Below are 27,821 nucleotides of genomic sequence, written 5' to 3' on the forward strand. Positions count from 1 at the left end.
AGAGCATGTGCTATTGTTGGACTGCTAATTTGCATTTTGTCTAAGAGTGTGAAGAATTGCGCTCATTAATATTCCTAAATTAACCCTTTGGTGACTGACCCCTTGAAAATGGTTCCTCCAGGAACTATGACTTTTCAGTTGTCAAGACAACAGAAGAACTAAAATACAAAAACAGAAAGATACGTCACAATGCTCTTGTGCACAAAACAAAATGCTCTTGTATTTTAGTTTTTCCGTTGTCTTGACGACTGAAACGTCATCGTTCCTGGAGGAACCATGTTCAAGGGGTCAGTCACCAAAGGGTTAATAATAATTTGAATGAATTTTAATTGAGAAGTATTTTTGTCTGTAGCACCAGACTCTTTGTTTGAGCATAACGTCGTGTGAGTGCACAATGGAGCAAAAGTCTGTATCTTGAGGTTCATTTATGGATTCTGACAGCCTCACTTGGTGTGTGTGCGCGTGATGCAGTTTGAAATGTGTGTGTTTACTCGTGCAAGGGTGTGTGTATGAAAAGGCTGTCAGGCTGCTGACTTTATGCTGAGTAAACTGTGTGTGTGTGTGTGTGTGTGTGTGTGTGTGTGTGTGTGTGTGTTGCCCAACTCTCATCCCACACTTCAGTTGAGACTAAGCAAAGCTGCCTCTGTCAGCAGTACATACTAATACACACTCTAGCCTTTTCTCCTTTATGAATTCATCTTTTTATTTGTGTCCACCATAAACACGCTTGTGTATTTAGGATTTGACTATGTATAGATGAATTTATAACAATTTTTTTCCCCCTCCCCAACCCAGAAACCACGGCCTACTTTCTCTTTAACCTTTTCGATGGAATGACCGAGACCGAGGTGCAGGCCAAAGAGGAGATGTTGAGAGAATACCTTAATCAGCTCAGCAATATGGTGTGTCCCTCTTGTCTCTAATGGCAACCTTACTCTTATTAAAAACATTGTTGGCCATGTAACTGAGTGCTTATCTATCTATCTATCTATCTATCTATCTATCTATCTATCTATCTATCTATCTATCTATCTATCTATCTATCTATCTATCTATCTATCTATCTATCTATCTCGATGTATATTCCTCTCGTGGTGAAAGAAAGTGTTTTGTTTTGTCTGCATCTTGTGTCTGCAGAACATCATCATTCATGTGAACATCTACAGAGGAATCAGGAACATCCTGAACTCGTACCATGTGCCAGAACTAATTAAGGTACAGCTTACTCTGCAAAATTGAAATAAGTTTAGCAGTCGATTTTAAAGGGGACATTAGATTAGATTAGATAGAACTTTATTGATCCCTTTGAGCAGGTTCCCTCAGGGAAATTAAGAATAAGACATATGAATAAACTCACTTTTTCAGTGCTTGTGCACATGCATTTGGGTATCTGGAGCGCCTACCTGCTGTCACTCTAAAATAAGACAATCTAGTCGGTTTCTTTTGGGCTGCCTGTTTCACAAAACATGCTTCAACAAGCTGTTCAGATTTGTCTCCCTTTTATATGTCACAAGGGGAGTTCATTGGAATCATCTCATCTCATTATCTGTAGCCGCTTTATCCTGTTCTACAGGGTCGCAGGCAAGCTGGAGCCTATCCCAGCTGACTATGGGCGAAAGGCAGGGTACACCCTGGACAAGTCGCCAGGTCATCACAGGGCTGACACATAGACACAGACAACCATTCACACTCACATTCACACCTACGGTCAATTTAGAGTCACCAGTTAACCTAACCTGCATGTCTTTGGACTGTGGGGGAAACCGGAGGAAACCCACGCGGACACGGGGAGAACATGCAAACTCTGCACAGAAAGGCCCTCGCCGGCTACAGGGCTCAAACTGGGACCTTCTTGCAGTGAGGCGACAGCGCTAACCACTACACCACTGTGCCGCCCCCATTGGAATCATGCGCTACAAAAAAAAAATCTTTAGAGAAAATATCTTTAATATGGGTGAATTTATTGAATATTTCTGATTAGAAGAATATTAGAACTCAAATCTAAGATTTGGTTTACTTTTAGATGCTTGTACTCCATTTCAAGCTTTCAGTGTTCTTATTCTATTAGTAGATAGTTTTGCTTCTTTCTAGAATTGAATGCTTAAAGTGAGAAATTATCTGCCAATAGAATAAGAAAATGAGTAAAAGTAAGCCAAGTCCATTTGATGTCTAATAATCTTCTAATAAGAAATATTACATAAATTTAACCATATTAAAGATGTCTTCAAGATTATTGATTGATTGATTAATATCCCCCGCTGGCCAAAAGACCCAAAGGGGGATTATGTCGTGGCGATTTCTGTCCTTCCGTCCCAGGAAGGGTACTCACCTTTTAAAACCAACTCCTCTCACAATTTTTGGAGGAATTTCACGAAACTTGACAGGATTCTTTGTTATACGTCAGTAATACGTATATTGCAATTTTGTTAAATTGGGTCACATTTTACCAGAGTTACAGCCCTTGATTAACAAAATTTATACCTTGACAATATCATAAGGGTCCCCCCCCTTTCTGAAATCAACTCCTCTCACAATTTGTGGAGGAATTTCACCAAACTTGGCAAAAGGCATTGTTCTGTGTCAGTAGTCCGCATATTGTTTTGTTCAATTTGGTCACATTTTACCAGAGTTGTAGCCCTTGATCAACAACCTTGTACTTTCACAATTTCATGAAGGTGCGCTTGCCTTCTGACATCATCTCCTCTCACAATTTTTGGACGAATTTCTCGAAGTTTGGCAAAAGGTCTTGTTATATGACAGTAATACACACATTGCAATTTAATTTTGTTTGTGAAAATTTTACCAGTTTTGACCCTTGATTTAAATAACTTGTATTCTGACAATTTCATGAGGGTATATGTTCTTCTGAAATCAACTCCTCTCTCAGTTTGTGGAGGAATTTCACCAAACTTGGCAGAAGGCTTTGTTATATGACAGTTATACACGTATTGAAATTTCATTTAATTTGGGCACATTTTACCAGAGTTCTGCCCTTGATTATTAACAAACTTTTGTACTTTGGCAATTTCATCAAGGTGTGTTTGCTTTCTGAAATCAACTTCCCTCACAATTTTTATCCCCCGCTGGCTGAAAGACCTGAAGGGGGATTATGTCGTGGTGATGTCCGTCCGTCCCAGGAAGGGTACTCGCCTTCTGAAATGAACTCCTCTCACAATTTTTGGAGGAATTTCACGAAACTTGACAGGATTCTTTGTTATATGTCACTAATACATGTATTGCAATTTTGTTCAATTCAGTTGCATTTTACCTGAGTTATGGCAGAGTTGCCAGCGGGGGATATTGTGGTCTGGGCGTTCTTGTTGCAGTGTGCCGCCTCCTTGTGGCAGTATCTCCGTTCATGGCTTGAAAACTGCTTTTGTGAATGAATATTCATGAGGAAAGCGTTACCTGATTTGGCCACTGGAAGGGGGTGGGGTTTTAGACAGGGTGAGAAGGGAGCCATTTTAGACAGGGTGAGAAGGGAGCTGTAGTGTTTTCTCCTTGTGGTATTTTGACCAAAACACGTCACAGACATTTCATTAAGACCTCAGAGAACTGTCAGCTTGTGGAAAAGGGGTATAATGTGTCCCCTTTAAATAACAAGCATATAGTAATAAATGTGTAAATGTTGATCTCTTTTTCTGCAGGACGTTCTTGTTCTTGTGGACAATCAATCAAGAGAAGACGCTAGTCTTGAGTCTAAGGTAAGCTTGTATGCTGGGCAATGTGCCTGATGCCCTTAGTCTATTCACAAATGCACATTTAATATCGGGCATTTTCCACATGGACCCGAAGATGTTTGCATGACGAATGTGAAAGCGGTTCCTGAGCCTAATCCAGATAACCAGTCTCTGATCCACGTGTAAACAAGGGTCTATGGTTCACGTCATGTAATTTTGGTGTAACTAGAGGAAGCACTCACTTCTTTTATGTACTATGGACCAACCAATAAGGGATTTTGGCACTGATAACAATAAAGGTCTGTAATTTCCAATAATATCAGTTAATACCCAGCCCTCAGGAAAAAGATAGACGTCATCATTCAAATAGAATGAAGTATGATGTATTAAAATATTATGAATAGTACAACGCCTGTATATACATGGGGGGGTTATTTTGAACTTAGAAGGGCGCATGGTAGACTGCATAGCTCTGCCAAGCCACAGATTATCAACATCGAAATCAAATCACTTGAACCTAGGATAATACTAAAGCTGGACACCAAATTTCATCAAAATCCATTCCCTACTTTTTGAGTTGCATTGGGAACAGATTTTCAAAAAAATCCTAGATCTGCACACGTATCTAGATTTGCATCAAAATCTAATCAATTGTTCCTTGGCCCATGGCTCACCTTTCCTGAAAATTTACATCAAAATCTGTTCACTACTTTTTGAGTTACATTGGGAACAGACAAACAAATGGAGGCAAAAACATAACCTCTCCAACAAAGTTGGTGGCGGGAACTATGAATACAACAGAATTGGGCTGATTAGGCCTATATGCATAACGCTGGTTACGAATGTAACCGTGGTTCTATGACTAAGTGGAAGACCGCCAGGGTGGTGCTGAAAGCACTAGTGGAAGGATCTTTGCATCCGCGTGTTTCGAGAATCGCGTACAAAAGTGGTCATCTCATGACATATGACGTGCCTGCCTACATAAGGCAACATCCCACGTCATTTGGCCTCAAGATCATTCTCACGCAATCCGAGTGACCAAAGACCCTGGCGGTCTTCCACTTAGTCATAGAACCACGGTTACATTCGTAACCAGCGTTCTATTTCCTTCACTCCAGACCGCCAGGGCGGTGCTGAAAGCACTAGTGGAAGACGAATACCAACCCAGTCACGAGGAATTCAGAAAAGCATCACCACCTTCTGGAAGAACAGCTGCACACAGCAATGGCATGGACGCAACATTTAGCCTGTAGTACCGGGCAAATGTACATGTATTGGACCAAGTTGCAGCAGCACAAATGTCAGAGAGTGGTACGCCCCGGAGAGCTGCCCATGATGTTGCCTGAGCACGCGTCGAATGGCAGCAGACAGGAGAGGGCACAGTACGTCCCATAGATTCATAGGCATGGGTGATTGCCTCCACAACCCGATGGGAGAGCCGCTGCTTGGACAGAGGCCTTCCTCTCGGAGCACCACCAAAACAAACACACAATTGGTCTGTCGTACGAAAGGCTGCCGTCCTATCAAAATAAAACCTCAGAGCCCTGACAGGGCACAACTCTGCACGTAAGTCCGTCCTGTCCGCCGGTATAGCAGTCAGCAAAATCGGCTGGTTGCTAAACTGGGGAGATAAGACTTTCGGGAGGAAAGCTGGGTTAGGCCACAATGAAACACTGTCAAACATAGGGCCCCAACGAAGACAAACAGTACTCACTGAGAGGGCATGCAGCTCACTCACATGCCAGGCTGTTGTGATGGCAAGGAGAAAAGCCGTTTTAACAGAGAGCCACTTAATGTCAGCTGCTGACAGGGGCTCATAAAGGGATTCGCGCACAGTGTTCAGATCCCATGATGGACTCCGCACAAAATGAGGAGGATTAAGACGAAATGCCCCTCTCAAAAAGGCTACCACCAGCCGGTGGGACCCAAGTGAAACACCTCCAACCTCTGAACGGTGGGCTGTTAGTGCTGCAACATACACCTTAAGTGTAGATGCAGCCCTGCCAAGCTCTAAAAGGTGCTGCAGGAAATCTAAAGTCTGTGGAACAGAACAGCTTAGTGGGTCGATGTTGCGTTCTGCACATTAATCACAGAACACCTTCCACTTGCCTGCATACAAGCGTCGGGTAGATTCTGTACGTGCGTTCACCACAGTGTTCCTGGTCCCTTCTGAACACTCCAGTAGTAGCCCCGGGGCCCCAAGGGCCACACCCAGAGCTTCAGGCATTCGGGACATGGGTGTTGAATCCTGCCCTACATCTGCGTCAGCAAGTCGGGCCTGCTGGGCAGCTGACAAGGGGGTCCCACTACTAGTGACAGCAGGAGCTGGAACCATGGCCTGGATGGCCAATGAGGAGCTATCAATAGCACATGGTGACTGTGATCGTGCACACGGCAGAGAGTCCTCCACAACAGTGGTAGGGGGGAAAGGCATAAAAGATGGCCCTCGGCCAGTCGTGGGCCAGAGCATCCTGGCCCAACGCTGCCGTTTCTTCTCCCAGGGAAAACCATGTCGGACAATGAGTTGTCTGACTGCTCGCAAACAGGTCCACAGTTGCTCTCCCATAGGTTTTCCAGATCTGTTCCACCGTGTCTGGATGCAGTTTCCAATCCCCTTGAGACACCTTGCCGCGTGACAGAGCATCTGCCACACTGTTTAGGCGTCCAGGTAGATAGGATGCTCTTATGGAAAGGAGGTTGTCCTGAGCCCATACTAGGAGACTGTGAGCCACCTGAAGCACAGCTACAGACCTTGTGCCCCCCTGATGATTGATATAGAAAACAGTTGCCACATTGTCTGTATGTACCAATACATGTGTGCCCCGTAGCACTTCCTGAAAGTGGCGTAACGTCAGAAACACCGCCATCAACTCGTGTGTTGATGTGGGACATGTGCCACGGAGCAGGCCAGGTGCTGTTCACACCTTGCCGATGCCAGACTCCACCCCAACCCATGAGGGAAGCATCTGTCCGGATAACCTCCCACCGTCCCGGTGAGGGACCAAGTGGAACTCCACGAGTGAGAAAGTGTGCCTGGGACCAAGGTCTTAGTGTGAGCATGCAACAGCGTGTTATTCGCGCCCTCGTGTCTGTCTCGCACTGGACACAGACGCAGTTGAAGAAGCCATCTCTGAAAAGCCCTTAGCCACAGAAGACCCAGAGGAATGACTACTGAGGCTGCTGTGAGTTTCCCCAACAGATGAAGGAGAGAAACATAACGCTGAGTTCCCCCAACACGAAGGTGGTTCACTCCAATGAGAATTGAACTTATTCTGTCTGGCGTGGGACTGGCCAGCATAGTGTTCAAATCCAGGGCAAGGCCGATGAAATGTGTTGCCTGGACTGGGACCAGTTTGCACTTCCTCTGGTTCACCCTGAACCCCAGAACCATAATGTGTAGTAGCAACCGGTGAGCATGTTCCCTGGCTTGTTCGGGCAATGCCGCACAAAGAAGCCAGTCGTCCAAGTAAGGGAGCACTCTTATGCCCTCCTTCTGAAGGGGTTCTAGTGCTACTTGGACGCATTTCGAGAACACCCTTGGTGCCAGAGAAAGTCCAAAGGGGAGAACTCTGAAATGAAAAATCTTTCCCATGAACGAAAAACGAAGGAAGCGCCTGTGGTCCGCGGCAATGGGTATGTGAAAATGGGCGTCCTCGAGATCTATGGTCACAAACCAGGACTGGTTTGTGACCGCTTGCAGTACATCTGTTATTCGTAGCATTCGAAAAGGAAGCACCTTCAAGAAATGGTTTAACCTTCTAAAATCGGCCTGAACCCGCCGTCTTTCTTTGGAACGAGAAAATAAACTGAAAAGAAACCCCCTGGGTGAACAATGGGGTCGACCATCTCTATAGCTCCTTTTTGTAGTAACAACTGAACTTCTCTCAACAAGGCTTCTGCCTGTCTTGGATTGGTTATAACTGTCTGCCTCACACCCGAGTGCATTGGTGGCCGGCGGCGGAATTGCAGGCGGTACCCTTCTGAGAGGGTTGTGAGTAGCCATTGGTTGGTTGTTATTTTGCGCCAACGCACTAGCTGGCTACCTGTAAAAACTCCTGCCACTGGTCCTGACCTGTCAGTGGTCCTGTCCTACATTTTTCGGAAGGGATGGGGCGGCGACAACGGCAGGGAGGACCCATCTGTCGAAAAGGGCGAAAACTTGCGTGTGGCTGAGCGCCACCCTGCCTGGCCGAGGGAGATTAGGGAGGTGGGGGATTGGGGGCCTGCTGCTGGGGTTGATGGGGAGACCTTTGTGCAGCTCTAGGGGCCACATGCCTAAAGCGTGAGGCAGAAGGGTTTGGCGGAGCTCTGAAGGTGGGTGCTACGCCCACATGACGGGAGCGAGACTATAACAGACACACGTCTGTCAAGGGCCTCTTGTGCTGCTGGCCCAAAGACCTGTCCAGGTGCCAGTGGGAGGTGCCTCAGGTTGTTCCTGCATACTTCTGGCAGAGGCGATTGAGCCAGCCACACTTGTTGACGGGCTTGCAGCAAGGTGCCCAAGGTAGTGCCACACTGGTTGGCAATGACACCCATAGCCTGCAGTGCAAGTTCCAGTACCTCAGCCGCCAGTGGGTCTGCCGATGACTGTGTTGAGTGTCGAGTGCAGCATAACAAGCATGTGTGCCAGTGAGTTAGACACCCTGCCAAGAAAGGCAGTAGAGTTGTAAGCGCGAGAAAGTAGCTCGTCTGTGCGGCGGCACTCAGCGTTAGGACAACGCACCTGCTCCCGAAGTGCTTTATTGGGAGACACAATGAGCGAAGCAATGCTTGATTCGACTACTGGCATGCTACCCAAGCCAACAGCACCGGGGTCCTGCATCGCCGCAAGCATGTGAGACTCTGATCTGGACGGGCAGGTTTCGTAGCAGCCTCCAGGGCAGAGGCCACCACAGAAGTAAAGTCACGACACTGTGGAATTACCAGAGAGGCACGCTGAACACGGCGCAGGAACATGTTCTCAGATCCGGTAGGAGGCGCCGGGGTGTCCAACTGCAAACGTGCAAGCAAAGCCTTCAGTGTGGCCTCCACCGAACCCACCACTGAGGCAGACTCCCCAGATTGCCCAGAGTTAACATCACTGCCCGAATCATGGGGCTCAACACCTGGCTGGCAGGACTTCGCTTGGTGGCTGCGCTGAGGAAGAAGGCTGACTGAAAAAGATGTCTGAGGCAGCCACAGACATCACTTCCTCTTGGTCAGGTGGCTGAGAACATGAGCCAACGGGTGACAAGGAGGCAGGCGGTGCAGACTGTTCCTCTACAGTACCTACCTGTACCCCTGCTGTGGGGGGGGGGCCTCGCAAGCAGAGGCAGCAGATGCTCCACTGTAGATGAGAGCAGTTCCACTTTACGCTCTAACTCAGAAGACCTAGATTTTTTGCGCTGTCTTGCGTGCACTGGTGGTGAAAGCCTACGCTTACGCTGTGTCTGAGAATCCGAGAGCAGAAAACTGCTAGACGCACATTCCATACCAGCCAACCGTGCCTGTCTAACAGTAAGCGGCATTAACGCACAGGAAGAGCATGGATCAGACATTGCCTCCCTTAGATGTTGCATGCCAAGGCACTCCGCGCAGCGATCATGTGCATCCAGCACCTCCATTAGGTTGGGGCAAGTGGAACACCTCACTGAATCCATCTCCTTGTCTACTCCCCCACGATTTTTTTTTTTTTTTTAAGAAAAGAAGCAAGGTGTAGCGCTGTTTGCTAGCCTGGCAACCAAGGCTAGCGAGTTCGCAAGCGCAACTTTACTACTACAAACGATTTACTAGCAACCAGAAAACCGATGCTCACGTAAAGTTGTAAGCACACGTTAACGTTATTGGCAACCAATTCGCTAACTCACTCAACACTGACAAACCTGCCGGCAACCGAACAGTTTGTGACAAGACCGATATAATAGCCGTCCCTGAAAACTTGGCATCCAAGATTATCGATGCATAAAACAACCTCAAAATAATGTTAACCAAGTTACCTTAGCGACCAAACAGCTTGTGTGGAGTCTAGTCCCACTGAAGTCCTCTTAAGTCACGAGCTGCACTGTAGATTGTCGCAGGTATTCCCACAGTTAACTGATAACGCGCACAGAATTCCAGTAGAAGAGATGCGATTCCAATGCAAGAAAAAAAGAAGAGGCTAAATGATGTGGGATGTTGCCTTATATAGGCAGGCACGTCATACGTCGTGAGATGACAACTTTTGTATGCGATTCTTGAAACGCGCGGATGCAAAGATCCTTCCACTAGTGCTTTCAGCACCGCCCTGGCGATCTGGAGTGAAGGAAATAGAACTTTTGTTCATCTGGAAACATGCACGTTTATTCTTAAAGTATTAACCTATGTAATTAGAAAAAAGTTTAATCTGTTTTCATTACTGAAATATAGTGCATATGCAATGTTAATATAATTATGAAATACACAGGGTATTACATGGTTGCATGAAGATAAGAAGTTTATCCTCAAGTGGTGAATGTACGTTTCATGAGTAAGTGAAGCAAACAAGTGAAAATATTTTTCAACACGAGGATACACTTCATATATTTGTGCCACCATGTAATGTTGTTTATGTTACAGTATATGGACACATCCCCAAAAAAATGCAAGTTAATCAAAAGAATCTGAATTTTGAACCGGTTTACCATTTTGACAATGCATGTCTAGTCGGCGGGAAAATACTGGGAGTGACCTCATCGGAGTGAAACATCGGGAAATGTCGCTCAGATCCGCGATGTTTTTCAACACGAGAAGATAAACTTTTGTATCTTTAAACCAACTAGTGATGTTCTTTTTATTATAGCGACACATTCACAGATAAAAAGTACCCAAATTTATCAAAACAATTTGTTGATCTCCTCATGAGTGACATTTCGAGATTTGTGACGGTTGTAGTTCTTCTTGTCCCGGATGTAGCTCGTATGAAAAATACGAGTGGTATATTTCCCAGTAAAACGCTCATGTCCATATATTATAAGAGGTGTTTTTTGTTTATGTAGAAACTGTACAAAACTAATTTCAGTTGAAACAAAAAAAAATTGTGCACGTATGCCATTAATTTGTGTATAGCTGAAACTGACTTCATCTGTTTGATATGCCTTTTGCGACTCTGTTAGAGTCTGCTTGGGTCAGCTGATTGTTTTGTCGCTAAGGGTAGTATCTCACTGGGCTGCGACAGCCCATGACTAGTTGGAGACACAACAATTGCGATAAAATATGCGAATTAGCGACTATTTTCACTTGGAATCACACTGAGTTGATATTCACATATTTTACTGCAATTGTCTCCAACTAGTCGCAGGCTGTGGCAGCCTGGCTTTCCCTCGGCAGGCAGAGAAGTAGAGGAAGCCTCACAGAAACTGACTTGAGAAGGGTTCGCGACGGCTTTGCGACACCAGTGACGCGTTTGTGGCCATTTTGAGAGAAATTTTGTTGCACGAATTTTTTGAACATGTTCAAAATTTCAGCGACGAAGGAGCGACACTTTGCGACTCATGCGAGGAAATTGAGAAGCCCCGCGAATGTTTCAAGACACTTTTGAAACTCTCTCACGAATGACGTTCTCAATTTGTCGCAAGCTATCGCAGCCCGGTGAGATACTGGCTTAACAGTGGAGTTGCAGTGTGCCCTCTGCTGGACAGACTATCCAATAACGACACCTGGTTAAAGAATCCGTCTTCCCTCTCTGTTTCTTTTTTTTAATTATTTATTGGCCGTTATAAATGCCAGGACGATTTATCAGTCAGGCCCTTATTATTTACAGGGATGAGAATTTTCCGCGGATCTGCGGAATTCCGAGTTTTTCCCGCTGAAAATGTCATTTTTGTGAAACATATAAATCCGTTCAGAAAATTTTTTTTTGGGGGGGGTTGGCGCAAGGCTTGTGGTGGCACAAGCAGGCAGGACCGACTGACCGCCCGCCAGCATCTTTCGGCAACGCTCATCGCAAAATTAGTTGCAGCTGTGATAACAGAAATCGTCATTGCTTTCTTCAATGTTTATGCTAACGACAACTCACGACGATTTCCGGCAACGTTTTGGCGCTAGTTTCATCTCCAGGGTTTTTTCTAGAAAAATTTAGTATGAGGGTGCTCACCATGGCGAGGGAGCGAAGCGGGGAGATGGTGCCGGTTGTGTCCCCCCCCCCCGCCGTGCGAAGCCTTTGAAAAATTGAGGCTACAATGGGACATTCTGAGGCTATCTGAGAGGGAAATTGTAACAAATTGTCTGTCAACATTTGAAAAAGAAGGAAGTAATCATCTTCTGCCCAGGACAGTCTTTGGCTTTCTTCCGTTTCGTGCCGTGGGATGACATCTTTAAATGCCCAAGTGTCAACAAAAACAACTTGCGAACTACTTCTGTCAAAAACTCCCGCGCTGGTGGGTGAAAGGTCATTCAGTCTCGAGAAATCTCGCTCTAATGAGGATCGTGCCAGGGAAATCGATAAATCGAACGGGATAAAGAACTGTTTCCGATGGGCATGGCTCGATAGTAGCGTTACCGTGCAGATAGGGACACAAACTGTGACGACGTGCCTGACGGAACATAATCCGAAAAGTGGACGTGCCAGGAAAGGTTCTGTGTATTCTGTGCTCAGATATGATCAATTATGGAAACAGAGGAGCTAGAAACATCCAGGAGCACATCAAAACAAAAAAAGCACAAAGGTACGTTTTACTTAAATTGTCAAAGATAGAGTCAGGAGGAATCTAATATATTGTAAACCATCACTGAATTTGAAAACATTCATTCATTTTATATATATATAATATAAAAATGTGGGAAAGGGGGATTGTGAATTGGGCAAATGCCCCCTAGACCTGCCAGGTTAGGCTGGCGTAAGGGGACATTATGCTCAATCTTTTGCCCTTGGCAGACATTTCAGAGTTTTTTTTTTTTTTTTTTTTAAATGTCCCATTCTCATCCCTGTATTTACTGTTTAACATTTCACAACTGTTGTGAAAGGCATGTTCTGGTCTGCAGAGGAGACAGAATGTTATCTCTGTATATGTATAAAATACACTGTGTGAAAACACCCTTATAATAGTGCTGCTGTCCTCCAAAGGAGCCCAGAATGAATCCTGATTATGGGTTTGGGATTCTGTTGAAGTATGAAAAATGCCTTAAATGAGTCTTAATGATTTTTCTCTTTGGGTCTCAGGTTCTTGAAGGGAAACTAGCCTTTCAAGAGAGAAGGCTGGAGGAGCTGAAATTGCAGGGGAAGCCAATTGGAAATGTGTTCCGGCAGCTCATCGCAACCCTGTGTGCTGAGGAGGTGAGGGGGATCATTTCACTCGCACTGCCTAGGTCTCTCATTTCTCCTTGTAGCTTTGTGTCTGACTCTGTTGGGCAAAACACACATGTTTTTGTGTCTTCAGAACCTGGCCCGTGCTCTGGAGCTAAAAACTCAGTATGAGAATGAAATGACTGCCAGTTGCTATGCCCTGCTTATCAACCTCTGCTGTCGTCACGACAACCCCGAGGAAGCACTTAACCTGAAGAGAGAGCTGTGAGTTTAACGTGGATCCAAAGACATGCACCACGCTAAATGCACACAAATGACTACTGCGTTAGTTAACTTTCCAGGCAGTGAATCTTATCTCTTAGTTTATTGTAACAAGCTGAGAATAAACAAGGTAGACCCGAATCAACACTTGCATCACATGCAAATGAAAGAGTTTCCCTGCACAGCCGGTTTAATTTTTTTTTTTACCAAAAACACGCTTTTTTTTCCTTCCCCCTTTTCATGTGTGTTTTAGTTACCCAGGAAGATAAAGACGCAAATTTTACTACATATATATTTGTGCTTTTGTTTCTGTTTAGAGCCCGTAAGGACTCGGAGGTCACGCTGGATGCCAACAAATACATGAGCTTGGTCAGGGTGCTCTCCAAACATGGCAGGGTTGAAGGTTAGTTCATCACATGGTATACAGTCTGCTTCATTATTATTGGCACCTTTAGTAAAATTGGAGCAAAAGTCTTTTGGGGGGGGGGACCACACTGAAAATGAGAAATCTAATCTGTAATTAAAGAATGTTGTTCAGAGAAGAGAAATCTCTTATTAAAAAAAAAATCCCCCCCCCCAAATGTTTTTATTGGCACTCAGAAAAAGGTACCCAAAAGGGGAGGACATACAATATATAAGCAATCAATAAACCATACCATATGTAAATAGACAAATGGGGGGGGGGGGGGGGAGAAATAATAAGGGGAAATTAATATTCTTATTTATTGTATATTTCACTTTGTCAGTTTAAAGGGGAACTGAGGTCATTTTTAAACTTGCTTTATTTTTTAATTAACGTGTTATTCAATTACGTTTTTGGTTTTATTAACCTTTACCCTGTCCATACTAGGGATTTTGTACCGATACAAGACTACTTTTGTACCGCAACACCTGTCCACGTTAGCAACTATACCGGTACTGTAGCGGTATAACTGTATCGGTACGAAACCCACAAATGTATGGGTTTCATACCGGTACAGTATCGGTACTGTAGCGCTTCGCTGTAGTGTGGACATATGAAGTGGTTCTGTCTCGATACAAATATAATGCGCATGCGCAAAGTCACACACCTCAATTGACGTCTTCGCTGAATAAAATAGTGAAGAACGGAGATTCGTTTTCTTTGTTTCTTTCTCAACTGCCTCGCGCGTTTTATACGATTCGACTGAATAAATGACCACCAGAAATACAGACTGTACATTGACAAAAAGCACACACACGTTGTTTCATCCGCCATATTCTCGGAAGGAAGTTACTCGGAAACCACGGAAACATTTCGCGCACGCGCATTTCAACTACCGTGAAAGAAAACCGCAAACATTTCTCACTAGTGTGGACAGATGCACTAAACTGTACCGGTATACTTTGTATCGATACAGTTATACCACTATCGTACCGGTATATATGTGAACACAGCTCTTGTATCGTGACTCGTATTGGCGTATTATATTACACTTATCGGCCTTTTCGGTTTTTAGCCATGTTGAATATAGCTCGTATGGTCCATGGCAGGCGTCACTTATCCGCGCGATCTTCACGAGACTTGTGCGAGACTTCAAGCATGAAGTGTCAGCGCTGCCATTTTGAAAACTGTTTACACAGCTGCCAGATCGCCATAGCATTCCAACTTAGATTAATTTTGAGGTTTGCCAGCTTCATCAGTGATGGAGATTATTCCATACGACTTCAAACCAACGTGGAGTAGAGAAGAGTTGGAAAGATGACAGGATAAGGACGAGTCTGTCATGCTGGTATTTACGTCGTTACTGTCGCACAATTAAAACGTGCCAGATTGGGCGGCTGGTGGGTTTTCAAAATAATAAATACATGCATGTATTTTTGTGATAAATCCACATTATACTGAGTGTATTTCCCACATAATCCTCACTAAGGTTTCGGACAGCACTACAAAATGGCGTCCACACTATATAGTGCCCTATATAGTGAATAGGGAGCGATTTCGGACACAGGGAAAACTTCCGGCTTGATTACGTCAGCATTCGAAGTAGGGCGTGCGCATCTTTTGACAACGTTGGCAGATGTTGGTTACTTTGATTTCCCCTGTACGTTTTACTTCCGTCCTATGAAGTCTCGCACAGGTCTCAGCGAATCTTGTTTATGGCCATTGCTTTGACTTGTGGACTGATATATTACACAGCATATTTCAAACACTCATAACTTGCTATAGCAGTGACAAAATGGCTATCAGAAATGCATTATTATGTTTAATAAAACGAGAAATAGAGTTTTGATGATAAAAAAAAATTGCCTTCAGTTCCCCTTTAAGTGATCCATGAGCAGTCATCCATGACTTCCTGTCTCGCTGGTGGAAATATGAGATGACGGAGAGGCAAAATTCTATGTCATTCATCAGTTTAGGGCAGATTAGAGAATACACAAGAAATGAGACAAAAGTGTATTGACCTTCATAAATTGAATAATGCCTATGAAAACTGTATACATGCCTGTATTCACTGTTAGGACCGTAATTAAGAAAGATAAAGAAGATCTTTAAAACAAACGAAGGTGCATTAGAACTGCTTGGAAATGGACGCAGGTGTATTTTGCACAAAAAAAAGACTTTTTTTTTTTTATTTGTTTCATGTAAGAACTATAAGCACCTGCAGTTTAATATATGCTCTGTGAGCTTTGACTGTAACTGGGTTTAATTGACCGATGAGGCAAAAATGGTGATGTTTGGCAATAAACACTGAAGGTGGGTTTGGAGTGAAAAGAAGAATGGTTATATCATTGGTTCAGTGATCACTAATGCCGCTTTTCCACTACCAACGCGGCTGAGTTGGGCTGAGCCGTGCTGCGCTGAGTGGGGCCGTGGGGGTTGCATTTCGACCACAACCGCGCTGAACCGTGCTGGCTGGAAGTGGGTGGACACATTGGGTGGAGTTAGTGAAAGTGGGTGGACGTCACGTGATGTCGTTAGGCGGCGCAAACAGTGACATTAGTGACCTTTTAAGCGGTAGTCTCACGACCCGGATAGTAAACAATAAACATGGAGGACATGGAGTCGTTAGTGTTGCTGGTCTTGGTGCTGTGGCTTGTTGTCACCGATAACAGATACTGGCAAGAGCGTATAGATGAGGCAAGGCGCATAAGGCTTCAGAAATTCTCGTAATTCGTAATTATTCTTCCTCCGGGTTTACGGTGTTTACAGATCCCAGCGTGCTCGTGGGGCATGTGGGCATGTGAGGACACTCCTCCTCACCAATCAGTGCACAGGGGAGTGTCTCCTCACGCCCCTAGCCCCACTCGGCTCGGTTTGGCTCGCTTCAGCCCCACTCCAAAACCGTGCGAGTTTTGGGTGCTGAGTAGGGCTGAAGCGAGCTGAGTCGTGCTGCTCTGAGGTAGTCGAAACGCGAGCCATGTTGGGCTGAAGTGAGCTGAAAAAGGGTAGTGGAAAAGGGCCATAAATGACTGTCATTTTGGTATGACCATGTCAGTCCCCTGACCGTAACCCTATTGAAAACCATGGCGTGGGCTGAAAAGGAAATTCCACAAGAGAAAACCAGTCACTACATTTACGTGCACAAAATATTGTTTGTTTGTGGGGTTTTTTTTTCCCTATTCTGAAAAAAAAAACAAAACAAAACCCAGTATTCCTACTAAGCTGTTTACATGGTGAATGAATATTCCACTAATATTTCTGTTTACATGCAGCTGTGTATACTGCAACTACCCCCTTTCCAACTTTATTGCCCTGCAGAGGAATTTCCTTTTTGCTTATCAGAAAAGTGGAACAGCTGGAACTGCTTGTGCCATTTTCTCTCTCTCCCTGTGTCCAAAATCGCTCCCTACTCACTATATAGGGCACTATATAGTGGGGACGCCATTTTGTAGTGCTGTCAGAAACCTTAGTGAGGATTATTTACACCCTGTGGTGCACTCAAAGTATCCCACAATGCATCACGAAAAGTAGTGTACAACCGATGGTTACTAACCAAAGCAATATATCCCATCATGCATTGCGGTCGCGCTGAAAGAAATCAAATTAAAAGTCTCAAATCTGATTTGATAAAAGGCAGCGGCAAAGAAGAAAGTATTCAGCCTTGATTTAAAAAAAAACCTGAAAGATGCAGGTACTTTCTATTGAATAATGTGGGAAATACACTCAGTATAATATGGATTTATCACAAAAATACATGCATGTACACTGTGTTCCAAATTATTATGCAGCAAGTGTTTAAGAGTGGTAAGGTAAGATATTTTTTGTTTGTCAGTTAAACTCATGAACGGTAATGTGTATCAGGGCTCTGTATATCACGGAAACCAATTGAAGACACCTGTGCTAATTAGTTTGTCAGGTGAGTCCAATTAAAGGGGAAACTACTAAAGAAGGTTGTCCCACATTATTAAGCAGGCTACCATTTTCAACCAAAATGGGCAAGAAAAAGCACCTGTCGGCTGCTGAAAAGCAACAAATAGTTGAATGTTTGGGTCAAGGCATGGCAACAATCAAAATTGCCAAGAGACTTCATCGCGATCATCGCACTATCAAGAAGTATGTAGCTGATTCAGAGCACACACACGTGTGCGTCCTGATAACGGAAAATCCAGGACTCTTTCCTACAGGCAAATACGTTGGATCAAAAGAGCAGCTGTAAAAATGCCCTGTCATAGCAGCAGACAAGTTTTTGAAGCTGCTGGTGCCTCCAACGTGCCCCGAACAACAAGATGCAGGGTCCTCCAGGGGTTTGCAGCGGTGCGTAAGCCATCGTTTCGACCTCCCCTATCCATTGGACACAAGCAGAAACGGCTCCAGTGGGCCAGGCAATACATGAAGACTGACTTCAAAACTGTTCTGTTCACCGATGAATGTCGTGCAACCCTCGATGGTCCAGGTGGATGGAGTGGTGGATGGTTGGTTGACGGCCACCCCATGCAAACAAGGCTACGGCGCAAACAAGGAGGTGGTGGAGTGATGTTTTGGGCTGGAATCATGGGGAGAGAGATTGTCGGCCCTTTTAGGATCCCTGACGGTGTGAAGATGACATCCATAATGTATGTGGAGTTCCTCAAAGAACACTTCCTGCCATGGTTCAAAAGGAAAAATCGTGCTTTTCGAAACAAGATCATTTTCATGCATGACAATGCACCATGTCATGCTGCAAAGAATACATCTGCATCTCTGGCTGCAATGGGCATCAAAGGAGACAAACTTATGGTGTGGCCCCCATCCTCCCCTGACCTCAACCCTATTGAGAACCTTTGGAGCATCATCAAGAGAAGTGTTTATGATGGTGGGAGGCAGTTCACATCTCAACGACAGCTCTGGGAGGCTATTCTGTCCTCATGCAAGGCAGTTCCAGCAGATACTATCCAAAAACTGACCAATTCAATGGATGGAAGACTTGAGAAGGTCCTTTTCAACAAGGGGTCCTATGTTCAGATGTGACTTCACTTGTGATAATGTTTTGATTTAAATAGTGTTTGATTTCAGTTACATTTCAGTTAGTCATGACCTGCTAATGTTTCTAATTTCACACATGACCATTTTTTGTTCTTTATGACAATAAAATGTTTGGAAACTCAATTGTGCGTAATAATTTGGAACATGCATTTTGGGTGCATTTGTGTTTTTTATTTCTTAAAAATTTACTGTTATCATTGGGAGGTTCGTTCAAAAACATTTGAATTGTACTCTAATGGTTGATGACTGGAAAATCATGATGACTGCCATTAATATAGATAATTTAGGAAAATCTGAGAAAATATGATTTGCATAATAATTTGGAACACAGTGTATTTATTATTTTGAAAACCGATCAGCCAACTGATCTGGCACGTTTTAATTGTGCGACAGTAATGACGTAAATACCAGCGCGACGGAGTAGCGTCCAAAAGCGGTTTTTCATTTTACCAATGAGCTCACTAATATAGTCCTCTGTATAGTAATTCCCTGTATAGTGAGTAGGGAGTAGTGAACGAGTGAGCGATTTCGGACACGGTCTGTGTCAGAATTTATTTATTTTCAGTTTTCCACTAGTAGAGGACTTCTTTGACCATATGAACAAGGTCTCCATCTCTCATTCCTTCAGCTGCCTTATTGAAAAACTGTTGATCTCCCAGTCTTTCATAATGTTTAAAAAAAAAAGCTGTGCGTCTCCTTCCATCCAGAAATGTGGGCTGTTGTTTTGGGCATGCATCTCTACCCTCGCCTTGCATACAGTTAAGAAAGAAAGAAAGCACAACTTTATTCATCACACACTTGTGAAATTTCCTCTCTGCATTTAACCCATCTGAAGCAGTGAACACACACGTGAGCAGTGAGCGCGCACACATACCTGGAGCAGTGGGCGGCCATGCTAACAGCACCCAGGGAGCGGTTGGGAGTTAGGTGCCTCGCTCAAGGGCACCTCAGCCCAAGGTCATCCCATATTAACCTAACTGCAGGTCTTTGGACTGTGGGGGAAACTGTGTAGTTGGTTTGCGTACAACGCACAGACCTGACCCCAACCAAGCAAGAGGCCATGTGTCGCAAACTGCCATAAAAACGCACTCCGATTGAGATCCAGATTTCGAATGTGCTGTACAAATGTCCAAAGAATGCTCCTAAAACCCAATATCCCACAGATCTTAATCAGAAAATGCTGATTTTCACCGGGTGGCACGGTGGTGTAGTGGTTAGCACTGTCGCCTCACAGCAAGAAGGTTCTGGATTTGAGTCCAGTGGTCGATGGGGGCCTTTCTGTGTGGAGTTTGCATGTTCTCCCTGTGGCTGTGTGGGTTTCCTCCAGGTGCTCTGGTTTCCCCTGTGAGGGAAATTTAGTGGATGAACATTCCTATTCTCTGTGTTTGTGTGTTGAGCTCAAGTGGCCTAATATACTGAGAAAGATGTTTTTTCCAATGTTGTAATCGCTTTTCTGTGGCCTTGGTGGTAATGAGCAGAGTGCTTGAGTTCGTCCTAACTACGCATCTTCTCACGATGTAACCACCTTTCCTGACCTCGGTGGTGATAAGCAGGGAGCTTGAGCTCTCCCTAACTCGCATCCGCCTGCACATACCAGAGTACGCCAGGTGCACGCTTTAACAAAGCTTCATAGAAAATCTTGAGCCAATCACGTGAAGATGCAAGCAGTAAGCGAATGCCTTTCGAGTATAATAGATAACAGCCACTAAAACGCAACTCGGAGTGCGCGTACTCTCGGCATCATCAGAAGTGGTGTTGTCTTCTATTCTCTTTCCTTTCCTATTTTATATATCTGTTATATGATCTACTATAATAAATAACTGAAAAGACGACTTCTAAGCGTTCTGAAGTGTTTATTAGGAATTTCCATTACACCCCCACAATCCAAAGACATGCAGTTAGGTTAACGTGGGGTGGCCTTGGACTGAAGTGCCCTTGAGCGAGGCACCTAACTCCCTAAGGCCAAGTTTACATTAGACCGTATCTGTCTCGTTTTCTTCGCGGATGCACTGTCCGTTTACATTAAAATGCCTGGAAACGCCGGGAAACGGGAATCTGCCAGCGTCCACGTATTCAATCCAGATCGTGTCAGCTCCGGTGCTGTGTAAACATTGAGAATACGCAGATATGCTGTGCTGAGCTCTAGCTGGCGTCGTCATTGGACAACGTCACTGTGACATCCACCTTCCTGATTCGCTGGCGTTGGTCATGTGACGCAACTGCTGAAAAACGGCGCGGACTTCCGCCTTGTATCACCTTTCATTAAAGAGTATAAAAGTATGAAAATACTGCAAATACTGATGCAAATACTGCCCATTGTGTAGTTATGATTGTCTTTAGGCTTGCCATCCTTCCACTTGCAAGTGGTAAGTGACGCGCATGCCCGACATGCACTGAGATCACACACACAGCGGCTCAGTCCCGAATCACTGCTCGTGTGCTTCACTCGCGCGCTGTGTGAGCTGCGCAGGGCCGGAGTGCGCACCCTCCAGAGGGCACTCGCTGTTCAGGGCGGAGTGATTTGGAGCGCAGGATGCCTGCGGAGCCGAGCGTATCCGTGTATTGGCGTTGCTGTGTGCACGCGAACCGTGTATTGGTGTTGCTGTGTGCACACTAATCGTTTTAAAAACGTTAATCTGATGATCCGCTGATACGGTCTAATGTAAACCCCACCTAACTGTTCCCCGGGTGCTGTGTGTGGCTGTCCACTGCTCTGGGTGTGTGTTCACTGCTTCAGATGGGTTAAATGCAGAGGATGAATTTCACTGTGCTTGAGTGTGAATGTGACACAGGCTGCTTCTTCTTCTGAATTCAGAATGAGGCCAAATTTGGACCGTCCAAACAGAATATGCTGTTTAAATGAATCGTGTTATGTTTGGAATATTATTTTGCATGTACCGTAAATGTTCTGGATGATCTTTTGCAGTGTCAATTTACAACATGCTTGAACGCACAGTGGCACGAATCAACCAATCACATCCTACTGTTGAAGCCTAGCAGTTGTTTGCATTGCACATCTTGGGCTTTATTCAACATGTATGCTAAAGCCTGAAAGCATCAACAGATCTGTCTCTGAAATAGAGAGAGGGAGAGGGTCTTAGGGACAGAAGCCCCGACTCAATAAATAACATGTTGAATAAAAGTTATGTTTGTAGGTTTTATACTGTGTGTACACACACAATAGACATAAACAGAATAAATAAACATTTACCTTATTATGAAGATTTATAAACAAATGCTTTGGGGCCAAAAGGCTGCCAGTTCACGTCCCTGGACCAGCAGGAAAGGCTGACGTGCCATTGAGCAAGGTACCTAATTATTCTCAACTGCTCCCCAGGCTGCTCTGGGTACGTTGTACGTCGCTCTGGGTAAGAGCGTCTGCTAAATACCGGTCATGTAATGAAATAACATATAGTTTAGTGCTTTCCTGTGGATATATTCAATATTTATTGAAGGAAAGGCAGTTGATTTTCAATGCGCTTCATAAACGTGTACTTGGTGAGGGTAGATATTGCAAAATTTTACATTCCATGAAGTCTTTTTATTGGTTGCTTAATTGTTTTATTAGCTAAATTCCGTCTCAACCTGTGTGCTTTATTGCGATCGGTTGTGAAGCCTCAGACATCCATCTCGCTGGACGGTCATGTTAATCAGCCATTATCTGAATTCTATGGTGGATTTCTTCATGCCTATATATGACACAATTACAATAAAAGTGTTTCCTCTTTGCTTTTGTGCACGCAGCGATGGTGAAAATATATCCTCGCGCTTTCTTTTCACCATATGTGTCACTCTGGGGCCCCCCTTCCAGACTCCTCCTGTCATAGAGCGAAGGAAAATTACAGGACTGGCACCACTTTAATGGAATTACGGAAATCCGTCCTGATACTAATGGCATATCGTGCTGGGGGAGGGGGGGATTGAGCATTACATACACATTCACAAATTTACATGTGAATTCAGGCGAAGGCGGGTAATGAGGGGCATGTGCGTGTGTACCGGCGAGTGTGCGCGCGTGCGTTTGTCTGTCAGCATGAACAAGCGGCCATTAGCCTGCCGGTGTACAACGGAAGCTCGTCTCCCGCATTTAACACACACCAGTGCTCTGGTACAGCAACCAGCCCTGCCGGAAGATCATGACTCATTGCACCAGTGCACAGCGGCTGCCCTGTTGTCTTTTAGCAGTTCTGTTTTTCTGGTCTTTCTCCATCTCCTTTATCTCTCCGTTCACTTGTTCCACATTTTGGAGTGGAGTTCAAATTGAGTCTTTTTGGATAAAAATCTTGGACTGAATAGAGGAGAGTGCTGGTGTGTGGGATGTTTTTTTGCTGTGTGTGAACTGGAGATTCAGTCGATTAGCACTCGTGTCTGCGGAGTCGCCAGGTGGGCAGACAAGGTCAGGGTGGTGGGATTTATTTATTTATTTGCCCGCCCACCCACCCTTGCTGCAGGATCTCTGTATGGTGTCTCATGCCTATGCATCTGGCATTCAGCGGCCTTGAGGTTCAATCTGAAGGTCTGAATTGTGTAAAAACAATTGCAAAAAGACCTCAAGTGTAGCGTTTGTTACAATACAAGAGCAGCACAGAGATGTTGAGGTCCTGAGCTATTGGGAATGTTCTCTATTTACTTAAGTCTGATTCACACCAGATGCTTTCTGAAGCATGTTTTTGATTTATACAGACGAAAGATCTCATCTCATCTCATTATCTCTAGCCGCTTTATCCTGTTCTACAGGGTCGCAGGCAAGCTGGAGCCTATCCCAGCTGACTACGGGCGAAAGGCGGGGTACACCCTGGACAAGTCGCCAGGTCATCACAGGGCTGACACATAGACACAGACAACCATTCACACTCACATTCACACCTACGGTCAATATAGAGCCACCAGTTAACCTAACCTGCATGTCTTTGGACTGTGGGGGAAACCGGAGCACCCGGAGGAAACCCACACGGACACGGGGAGAACATGCAAACTCCATACAGAAAGGCCCTCGCCGGACATGGGCTCGAACCCGGACCTTCTTGCTGTGAGGCGACAGTGCTAACCACTACACCACCGTGCCCAGGCGAAAGATATTCTTCCAAATCAATCACCAGCGACGTGCAAAAATGTGTCGTCGTCCTGCTCCACCTCCCCCGTTATAGAATGCATTATGAATCAATAGAGATGCATTCAGATCAATCATTTTATGAAAATCGTCTGTGACAATGTCAACACTGTTGGTAGAGTAGTGATGTTCATAGATAAACACCAAAATGCATGCGCTGTCTGATCACTGTCCCACAAATTGCACGTTTGGTCATGTGTGTGTGGGGTGAGGATTAAATTGAATTGCTGAGTTTCAGTCGTGACCTTTTTTTTTTCTTAGCGGTTTTACCAGAAGTGAAATAGCTGGTGGTCTAAATGGCTGCCGTAGCGCAAACAACTAGCGATAACTTATCAGAGTACGCTCGTAATCTAGAAGCCACTGCTGGCTTTAGAGATATTCAGAAGATTGCTGTGTGCAATGGAATCGACCCCTACAGTCTGGGAAAGAAGGATTTGTCATACGATCTCGAAAACGACCCTTCAGTCGAGTTCCCCGACATCTCGAACTATCTGGTGTTGCAGACGTCCTTCTACACCGCAAAACAGATGAAAGCGTGGAAGAGTATGGAGGCTTACAACTTTTTTTTGTATGTGGCTGGGTAAAGGACCTCGGTATCAAGTCGCTGCCGAATGAATCCTGTATTGTTTTTGCCCGTGTAAGTATTTTTTTTTTTTAAGCTTTTCATTTGCGTCTTTACAACGAAGCGCTGCAAGTTGACGTGTAAACAAACAACAGTTGACTTGATTCTCACTTGTGTTGGCTCTTATCTCTCAGGTAAATCGTTCACAAAGATCATCAGAAACCCCTTTAAAGACCTGGATCTTAGTTAAACAAGACGGAGAAGAGATCACGGCGCATTGTAACTGTACGGCTGGGGAAGAATTTTGTCATGACCTTCATGCGTATGGACTTTGAGGAGTAAACAAAGAAACAGCTGGGGATTTTAGCGCTTCATGACCTTAAAAAAAAGTATCGTAAAATAACACGTAGCAAGAAAAGTACTTGGAAAACACTAAGGTCATAACTGAGAGGGAAATACAAACCTTTCACCAAGTGATCACTGCAAACTCCAGCATGCCTCGACTCGGCTCCCTTCGATTTCAGTGAGAGGTTCAAAAGCCACCTTTCTCGACGTCTTTTTGTGAAATCCTGTGTTCGTTCACCCTTTTTTATTAGTTCACGGGGAACCCTGAAGAAACTTTTTTATCCGTTTCACGGTTTGATCGAGTCGAACAACCTAAAACAACGCAAGCGTGAGGCATTTTTCATGCAATCAATGCACCTTCTTCGTACAAACGCTTTGTCAACTGAGCTTTGGTAGACCACCAGCTAAAGTTCTGAATAACTAATGAGGTGGATGTGACGTCACGTGAAACCCAGCAATGGAGCACTTGCATGTGACGTCACAGCCGATCCAGATTGTGACAGACGCCATCTTGTCGGTCAGACGCCATATTCCGCCTTCTACTTCTACTTCTGCTTTTACTTCTACCTTTTCTTCTGGAAAACCCTACTATATACAATTCTACTACAACGGCTGCGGCTACAAGCTCTCCCTACCTGTGCACGTTTTTTGTGTGTATTTTTGCGTGTTGTTCGTCTGTACCGGACTTCAATATCCACTACAACCGTATGGACTTACTGGACATTGGTTTCCAGCAGAAAATGACGGTTTGTAGCGATTTCCATCACACGCACAACATTCCGGACGAGATAGCGAGACCAGCGGGGTCTCCGTGGATTATCGGAAGCAAAGCGAAGGAGGCAGCGCCGGGAGCGGAAGCAAAAGCGAGGCTGCAGGCAGAGCCGGCCTGTTGACTAAGCTCAGAAAACAGCTACTCAAATCTCCACTGCTAAGCCGCTACCTCTCCAACGCCAGATCCATGTAAACAAGACGAACGATTTGGAATTACCTTATTCTATTCTATAATCGGCTGGTCAGTGCTATACTCAATACTTAAGTGACTTACCCATCCAATGAGGATTCTTGTTTACAAGATGCCACATCTGAGTCGCTGACAAATCCTGAATTTCTGTAAAGATAACTGTGCAGAGATTTATAAGCATGCAGTGCTTCACCACTGAACAGCGAGGGAAAGTTAATGAGGTAATTATACACGTCCGGGTATTCCGCTGGCAGTTCAAAATCCGGTCGTGAAAACTCCGTCTGGTAAGCCATAAGGGTCACTAATCTGTAGATCGTTTATTTTAGACATGTATCTAGTTATCTGTTCATTAGAAAAATGAGCCGTGTAGTCCGTCGGTTGAAATTGATCCATTCTGTACACGAGTGCAGCAGTATTCAGCGGTGTTTTTGACCGACAAGATGGCGGTTGTGTACTTTCCGGTCACGTGACTGCAAGATCTCCATAGATGGTTGCTACGTGCTACTCCTGTTTTGTTTCCACAACCCAGCCGGTCTGAGTTCAGGATTACAGTGATGGCCTGATGGGATATTAGTGAGTTCTGTGTATCTGATGAGCTACTAAACCATTATTACTTGAATTTATATCCAGCTGTTACCCATCACCACTCTGGATCCGACCGACCGTCCACTGGGTTCCTGATACATCTCTTCTATCCTGAGATCCATGGTCTTGAGTAAACAGAATGTAATCTTACTAAAGTAGCTTCTTAAACGCCGCATGACCCCTCCTGTTACTGCTGTCTTCTGTCACTGATCCTGTTTTGGAAGGCCAAGCCAAATCATCTTTTGTCCCATCAATTTCCCCTTGACAGCTGAGAGAACGGGGACATGGATTTGCATAACAACAGGACAAAAATTAGGGGGAGATGAAGAGAGATGCAAGAATTTTTGTGTGTGTGTTGGGAGCTCGGGGCAGTGATGTTCTGTTGAGCTTTCTGATTTAAATACAGCCTGCAAACCTGTTATGAAAACAGATTGTTGGTGTTGATTTTATGCAAAACTCAGTTGAAACTCACTTGGCTGTAGGACTTCGGTTTCAATTTTTCCAATCACTGGAGGCATTTTCCAGCATTTCATAAGGCCTTTCACAGGTCATGGATTTTCCAATATTTTTGAAGCTTCTAGTGCTTTCAAAATCTGCCACCTCGTGAACAGAATCTGGAGAGAAAATGGGCAGCATCCGGCTGGTAAATGCAAGACAACATCCAAGTTTCTTAGGGCTTGTATACTATAGGATGGCGCATCTGTTGACGCCTCTTTTCATGCACCTTTGCTGCTCAAATCTCATGGTAACACATGTCCGTTATCAAGCAGCTACAGAAAACGAAAGGCAAACAGCAAGTTTGCGACAGGATGCGTAAGGCCAAACTGGTGAGAGGTGAGGTAGGAATTTTGCAAGTCGTGGACTTTGAAAGCAGCGTGACCTAAACAGAACTCTGGAAAAGGTACTTTCAAAAAGGAAAGGCTGCCGTACTATCTCTCTCCTCTGCAATCCAGCCTTGGATGATTAGTATCGTCTGTGCAAACAGGCCCTATCGGTATCAACCCATTAGCGAGCCTCTAAACGGTGCGTAAACACATCTTAATTATCTGGCTTGGTGACAAAGCAGATGTTGAGGTGGAAAGAGGGGTTTGTGGAGCTGGTGAGCGGCAGACCCTTGCCCTCTGCCAGATGGGAGCATCTCCCACTAAAAAAGCCTCCATTACGCAGTGTGATCAGCAGCGGGCCTGTGACCACGGCCCACCAGGTTCATGCCGGGCACTCGCCGCACACCTATAATTTACCAGGATGCTTTCACAGGGAGACATGGGGGGGAAAAAAGCAAGCTACCATTGTGGGGGCCCGGTAATTGGAGTCTCGTTTAGAAATGCAAGTAGCAATTAGCAGCGTATTGGCATTATACGCCAGCATTTGCATTCCCGCTGGGTGTAAAATGTTGTTTTAATAGTGGTTTGTTTTCCCCACATGAAATTATCTAAGGGGCCTTTTATCGCCTCCACCTCCCCTCCCTTGTTCTCTCACTGGCGCTAAAGCAGGCATCAGCAGCAGACCCATCAGGAGACGGCAGAGTTTACGGTCACAGATGTGAACTTGCTGAAGAGCCGTTCAAGCATTTTGGACTGGTTTTAGCCAAACCTAAGTCTTTAGAAGCAATTCATTTCTTAATTTCTCTTCCAGACTCCCAACCAACCTCTTC

General features: G+C 44.9%; 1 protein-coding gene across 1 annotated transcript in view; it reads left to right on the forward strand.

Moving 5' to 3' along the window:
• Positions 1–27,821, forward strand: part of lrpprc (leucine-rich pentatricopeptide repeat containing) — a 112,216-nt gene that overhangs the window by 38,540 nt on the left and 45,855 nt on the right. Inside the window, exons 17-22 of the mRNA XM_060925619.1 lie at positions 796–902; positions 1,138–1,215; positions 3,648–3,704; positions 12,835–12,948; positions 13,052–13,182; positions 13,497–13,582. Of these exons, the coding sequence (XP_060781602.1) occupies positions 796–902; positions 1,138–1,215; positions 3,648–3,704; positions 12,835–12,948; positions 13,052–13,182; positions 13,497–13,582 (573 nt within the window). The remainder of the gene's footprint in view (positions 1–795; positions 903–1,137; positions 1,216–3,647; positions 3,705–12,834; positions 12,949–13,051; positions 13,183–13,496; positions 13,583–27,821) is intronic.

This window comes from Neoarius graeffei, chromosome 7 (genome assembly GCF_027579695.1).
Source record: "Neoarius graeffei isolate fNeoGra1 chromosome 7, fNeoGra1.pri, whole genome shotgun sequence".
Classification (NCBI taxonomy): Eukaryota; Metazoa; Chordata; class Actinopteri; order Siluriformes; family Ariidae; genus Neoarius; species Neoarius graeffei.